Source organism: Haplochromis burtoni, unplaced genomic scaffold (genome assembly GCF_018398535.1).
Source record: "Haplochromis burtoni strain Fernald_Lab_line unplaced genomic scaffold, NCSU_Asbu1 Contig_159, whole genome shotgun sequence".
Lineage (NCBI taxonomy): Eukaryota > Metazoa > Chordata > Actinopteri > Cichliformes > Cichlidae > Haplochromis > Haplochromis burtoni.
Window position 1 is genome coordinate 351,118 of NW_024582520.1, and position 6,563 is coordinate 357,680.

General features: G+C 50.7%; 1 protein-coding gene across 1 annotated transcript in view; it reads left to right on the forward strand.

Moving 5' to 3' along the window:
* Window positions 1-6,563, forward strand: part of LOC102313489 (nucleolar protein 4-like) — a 139,176-nt gene that overhangs the window by 39,546 nt on the left and 93,067 nt on the right. Inside the window, exons 3-4 of the mRNA XM_005933201.3 lie at window positions 1,640-1,751; window positions 4,108-4,214. Coding sequence (XP_005933263.2) covers window positions 1,640-1,751; window positions 4,108-4,214 — 219 coding nt within the window. The remainder of the gene's footprint in view (window positions 1-1,639; window positions 1,752-4,107; window positions 4,215-6,563) is intronic.

The window sequence follows — 6,563 nt, forward strand, 5'->3', positions numbered from 1 at the left end:
CACACACGGTAGTATCAGGACAGTTAGATGATCTCAGGTAACTGGTGTCCACCTGCCAGCGTTACCTGGCTAAAGGTCAAACTGAGAATAAAACTTGTGTTATTGTTCATCTGAAGTTGAAGTACTAACGACTGAAAATGAAGCTGCGGATAAATGAAGGTGATCGGTGAGCACCATGAAGCAGCTGGAAGCAGAGGATGAAGGATGAGCTCTTAATATGAAGCTGACAACAAGCGATCAAAGCTGAGGGAACACATGAGATGAGCTGGACGAAGATCTTTGAACAGATGTTCCTGATGAGGCGCGTGGGCTGAGGGTAGTAATCTGAGAGAAGAAGCTGCAGGAAGCTGTGACGGGCAGTTTCAGGGTGGAAGTCTGACTTTGTGACTGCGTCCTGCACGTGAATCCTGACCTGTTTCACAGGGCGTGGACTGGGCTCTGCGTGCTCAGGACTTCCTGTTTCTCTTTCATTTTTATTCGCTGTGGTTCTCTGAGCGTTAAACTCTGACACCATGAAGCCTGCAGAGCTGCTGCAGGAGCGCTGACAGGCCTCAGAGGCCAGTCTCAGCTGCTGACACTGCCCTCTGCTGGTGAATCCGCTGCAGTGCAGGAGAGGCTGGAACAGATTTCTTCTTTCTTTGTTTCGTCTCCTCGTCCTTCATTCGTTCATCTTCATCAGTCATCTTCATCAGTCATCTTCTGCCTCGTGCACATTAACTTCCACCCATCGAGTAAACACAGCAGGGCCTCATAATGCCACAAAGCCCAGAGTGTGTGTGTGAGTGACATTTGCTTCCTCGCACACACACGTGCTGCACAGCAACCACCATTCCTCCTCCTCCTCCTCCTCCTCCTCCTCTGTGCTCCTTTTCCTGAATAAATGTTTGATTTCCTCCCACGCGTTCATCGACCTCGCGTCTTCGACGTCAGCGTGTGGAAAGTTTTTCTTGGATTGAGTCGATTTTTTGTGTAATAATCAAACGCAAACATTTCATTTTATTCAACTTTATTTTCTCACTTTTATTTAAAGATGAAGAATGAATACTGATGAAGATGATGAAGCATACCTGTAGAGTCATTTCTGGGCCTTGGTTCGCCGACGTGTCCGACGGCGTTTGATTCTTCTGCTGATAACAGAGTTTATGGTGTCAGCTGTCAGTGATGTCACCGCCGGTGAGGGACGTCCTGTTTTGAAGCCGTCCCCAGCTTAGTGTTAGGAAGCAGACGTGATGGTTGAGGGGCGGGTCCGACTGCGGTATCACACACTTATTGGCTAAAAAGTCTGGAAACCGCGGCGCGACCAGAACTGTCGTAACCGTGTAACAGCCGCTCAGCTGCCTCGCTTTTATTCTGAAATGTCACCTGCTGAGTCAGGTCAGCTGTTGCAGAGATCGACTCAGATCGACTGCAGCGGCATGGCGATTGTTCGCCTCCCACCAGGTGAAGGTCACCCGGAGGTCAAAGGCAGCGTTCGTTTCATTTATTAAAGCTTTGATCTGCCATCTTTGTTTCCTGAACACACGATGACAGAGACCGACGAAACGTAGCGACACGTGGACGCATTTTCCCTGATCTCAGACACTCGATGAAGAGTCTGACTGAACATCCTCTTCCTCTCTGTCTCTGTTCTCTCCCTCAGATAGCGGAGACGTACGCCTTCCTGCCCAGAGAGGCGGTGACTCGCTTCCTGATGAGCTGCGGCGAGTGTCAGAAGAGGATGCACATCAGCACCACCACGCAGGACTGCAAAGGTACAAACGGCGTCTCCCCTGGGTTTGAGCTGCAGAGGTGAAACACAGGAGCACGGGGGGACGAGGCTCGGGGAAAGTTCATGTTTGAGCCTCGTGCTGTGCACCACCAGATTTGTCCTCCTGTGCCGACAGCCTCTAAGAAATGAGGAAAATGTCTGGAGTTTGAAAAGCAGGCGCCTGTCCGTCACGCTGATGAGGAGCTGCTCACGGCGGCTCTGAAGCCTCTGCAGCCGCCCGACAAACACAATTAGACATAAAAACAAACACTCCGAGATTCTCGCTGCTACTCGCAGCGCTGCATGCCTGCAGGAAATCTTTCTTCTCACCACAAAGCCAATTTAATGCAAACACGAGGTGTAAAGAGCAAACGGAGCTGGAGCCGCTTCACGATGGAAATGCTCGTGTTAAAACATTTTTGCGCTGTGGGGAAAAATCGCGACAGCGTCTGACTCTTACTGCTTCGGTTCAGAGACGAGAAACGAAAGCGATGAGACGGCCGAGGCCGAGAAGTCCGCAGAGAGACGCGGACGTCCACATTCCTCACGTTCTGTGCCGCCTCCAGCCTCCAGCATCTGTTCTGTGAATAAACACAGCTTCACCTTCTCAGCAGACGCTGGTTAAAGTTTTAAGATGTTTGTTGCACTTACATCAGCCTCACACGGCTAAACTACAAAACACCAGAGTGCGCACGGGAACACAGAAACACCCGAGCGTGTCGAAGTAGTGCACAGATGAAGCGTCCATCAGCAGGAGCAGCTTTTCTGCTCTGAAGCTCACCTGTGCGCTCACAGACACACACAGCTTTAAAGCTCTGAATGCTTCTGCAGCAGGGAGCGTTACACTTCTCCTGATCATGTGCGTGCTGCAGAAGACTTCTGTCTTTCCTCCATCCATCCATCCGGCTTCGAGCTCTTCTATCCTCCCCCACTGCTGCTGGCTTCCTGTCCCATCCCACCATCCCTCCCTTCACCCTTCCTCCATCCCTTCCCCCATTTTTCCCCTTCTGCCGTCTTCCCTTCATTAAATCGAGGAGTCATTGGATTGTCCCGTCTCTCTCCTCAATTAGCCTAATTAATGGCTTTAACAAAGAAAATGGGCCTGGAAACGCTCATTTTCCACAGAGTCTGGGGAGGAGTGGGGTGGGGGTGTGAAGAGGAGTCCTGACAGGTTTGTGGATTAGAGGAGCAAACGGACGCCATCACAGCGACTTTCACCCATCGAGTTTCTGTGCAGCAACAACCTCCCAGTCACAGCGTCCAACTGATTCTCAGAGCAAGACCCGTGAATCCCAACACGCACGCACGCACGCACGTTTGTATTTATATCCTTGTGGGGACATCTCATTGACATAATGCTTTCCTAGCCGCTTACCCAAACCATCAAGAATGAACGCCTGACCCAGACCGGGTCCCCATGAGCGCTGTCTGTCCCCACAAAGATGGTAATACCTGTACACACACACACACGGAGTGTATCTGACGCTGGATGGCTCTCAGAGAGGGAAAACTGCTAATTGCCTTCCTGCCTAGCGGGGGTGAGGCTTCACCCCGACACACATTCACAGATTGACACTCTCTTAAACACACACAGACACACACACAGTGGTCCTGCTGCTGTCAGTGTCAATTAACTGTGTCCCGCTCTGCACTGATTAATTGCATTAAATAATTCACAGCTGAACTTTAGTGGGAGTCACTAAACACACAGCATAAAGGTGTGTGTGTGTGTGTGTGTGTGTGTGTGTGTGTGTGTGTGTGTGTGTGTGTGTGTGTGTGTGTGTGTGTGTTGTGTTGTGTGTTGTGTGTGTGTGTGTGTGTGTGTGTGTGTGTGTGTGTGTGTCACAGATTATGGATCGACAGTAAATCAGTATAATGCAAATATCTGAGCCGTTTTAAAAATGGCGGTCGCTGTACCCCCCCAATTGATTTGATCGCCGCTCATGCATCCAGATGTTAGACACGTCCTGAATGAGTGCGAGCACGGCTGGAGGAGGAACATTACAAACTGACTCTCTCACTTCTTCTTCGGCTGCTTTAATCGGGTTTCATTTCTCCCCTCGGGAGGACGAAGGGTCGTGTCTTTATCCCCGGACTCTCTGAGAGCAGCTTTGCATGACTCCCAGTCCAAAATAATCCTTCTTTTTCTCACGCTGAGCCTGATCATCTGACTGAAACAAGCTGCTCTAGCTCCTCCCCCTTTAACACAGCTTCCTTCTGATTTCTGTGACATCATCCAGACCCAAGCGTGTAAACAACACACTGAGCTCGCTGTTAGAAGCACAGGAACAGATATCAGAGCAGGACTCGTCTCTCGGTGATCCTGCGTGCGTCCTAATGGCTCCTCCTCTCCTCTACAGAGAACGACAGGCCGAGCCCTCAGGTGTCAGAGGTCATTGACTACAACGTGCCTCTCACCACCACCTACATGAAGCAGATGAAGCTGCAGAGCATCAGCAGCACTAAGGTACGTGACAGTGGTGTGTTTGCGTGCGTGAGAGGAGACGTTACAGAGGAAGTCCGGGAGGTCGAGCGCCCATCCCTCCGCAGGAACACTCCTCCCGTCTGCACGATCTCACGCCTCATCTCTTCTCCGGCCGTTCTGGTTTTTTCAGGTTACATCACATCCTGTGGCTCTGTCAGCTTCCTGTCTGTCTGCGTCACGCCGTCTGTTCTCTTATTTCCCCTCCACATGTCGACCTTTACACCTGCCTTTGAAGCTGCTGTAGAAACTGAGACTTTTTCACATGGTTAAACAAACCCCGCCTCTAACTGTAGGTGTGTTGCTGGGTGACCTGGAAGACGTTGAATGGTTAATGGTCACTTTGGTTTGAACGTGTTGGGAACGGAGTTCTGCAGCGGTCCAGACTAATTCCAGTCATTCACCTCCTGATCCTATTTCAGCGTAGAGTCGATAATTGGATTCGACTGAATGATGACGTCCACAGTCAGGAAACATAACAGGGCGGAGCTCCATCATCAGCTTCACCCTCAGCTGGTGGGGGCTGCGACTGCTTCATTCCACATTGTTCCAACACCTCTCAATACCACACACTCGCTGACAGTTATATAGCTCACGTGTGTGTGTGTGTGTGTGTGTGTGTGTGTGTGTGTGTGTGTGTGTGTGTGTGTGTGTGTGTGTGTGTGTGTGTGTGTGTGTGAGTGCGTGCGTGCGTATAATAAGGGCGACGTTAGTCAAGTTAATTAGCTGAGGAGACAGAAACACACATTCAAGTGCTGATTTACTTTGGTATGCCAGTACACACACACACATGCACACACACAGCACACGCACACACATGCACACACACACACACACAGCACACACACACACACACACATAGCACACTCCTGCTTCTCTCTGGTCTGCCGGTGATGTCCGAGCCGTTTCATTGGTTCGTGGCGTCTCATTATCAAGCTCGTGCAAACACGTTTGTTGCCTTGGTTACGCTCAGCATCGTTTCCAGCTGCATTTTTAAAAACCTTTCTGATGTTTTCCTTTTACAAACCTTTGACCTTTGACCTCTGCTGCACTCTGCCATGTGACGGCGGCCTCGTTGGTTTTGTGGGGAGTCGCTGTGAGTTTGACCCTCAGACGGCGGCTAATTATTGGTCCGTGCTTCAGAGGTTTGGGAGCAAAGTAAGAAATGTAAATGCTTCAGCGTGAACGTGAACAGGCGCGCATCGATCTGCAGCCGTGCATCGCCCTGTGATCAATAAAAACACGCCGCTTCTGTTTTGCGCTTCCGGCCGTTCGAGTTCGATGTGATCTGGGTCCGCGATCAAGATCAGATCCGATATCTGAAGCTGTTTGCCGATAATCAGCGTCTGTGCCTGCGTGTCGGTCATGGAGACGATTTTTTAAGGAGCTCTCAGGCTTCCACAGCGTGTGCAGCATTTCCTGTTGGCTTTGTGTGAGCAGATATAATCCAACTAAAAGCGCGCCCTCACAGGGCAGTGTGCAGCGTTTCACCGATGGAGGGGACCGCTGTGTGGATGCTGAACGTAGCTGTTGGCCGCAGCTCCTTTTGGACATATTTTCCAAAGCGATCACGTGACTGGGAAAAACTGGAGAATTTGCAGCGATTGCACTGAATTTTTGGGGGATTCAGAAAGCTGGAGGTGCAACACCATCAGTCTCAGAGCGACCTGTGACGGCACAGCCAGTCTCGATGCGGCTCGTAGCGCCTGGTTCCCAGCTGCTCGTGTTCCCGTGTCATTCTGCAGGTAACTCGCAGTCCTGCAGCTTCGCGTCTCCGGTCAGCTTTAAACCCATGATTGGGAGGAGTTAATGTGAACAACAGATTGCAGGTGATTGCCAGACTGTCTCCGTGGTAGCGCCAACTTATCGCTGAAGTCTCCATGACGACATCAGCTGACCGGTGCTCAAAGGCGGCGCGCTTCCTGCACGCAGAGCTGCACGCACGTTTCTCTTTGTGTCAGTGTAGACGTGAAGCCAACGACGCATCAGGTTTACCGAGAGATCAGGTGTCGCCCCCTGCTGGTGTAAAGCTGCACTAACCTCTGCACACATTCAAATCCACTTCCTGTTATTTTCATTTATATGCCAATAAAATAATATCAGCTGTTAAAGGTGTTATAATGCTTCTGACCGCAAACATCCACACAACCTCAGAGCGACAGCGACGCAGAAAGAGTTAAGTTTTAACAGACAGAGTGTGTGTGTGTGTGTGTGTGTGTGTGTGTGTGTGTGTGTGTGTGACACACTCTCACACACACACGACACACACACACACACACACACACCGACACAGCCACACACAGACACGCACACGCACACAGACACACCACACAC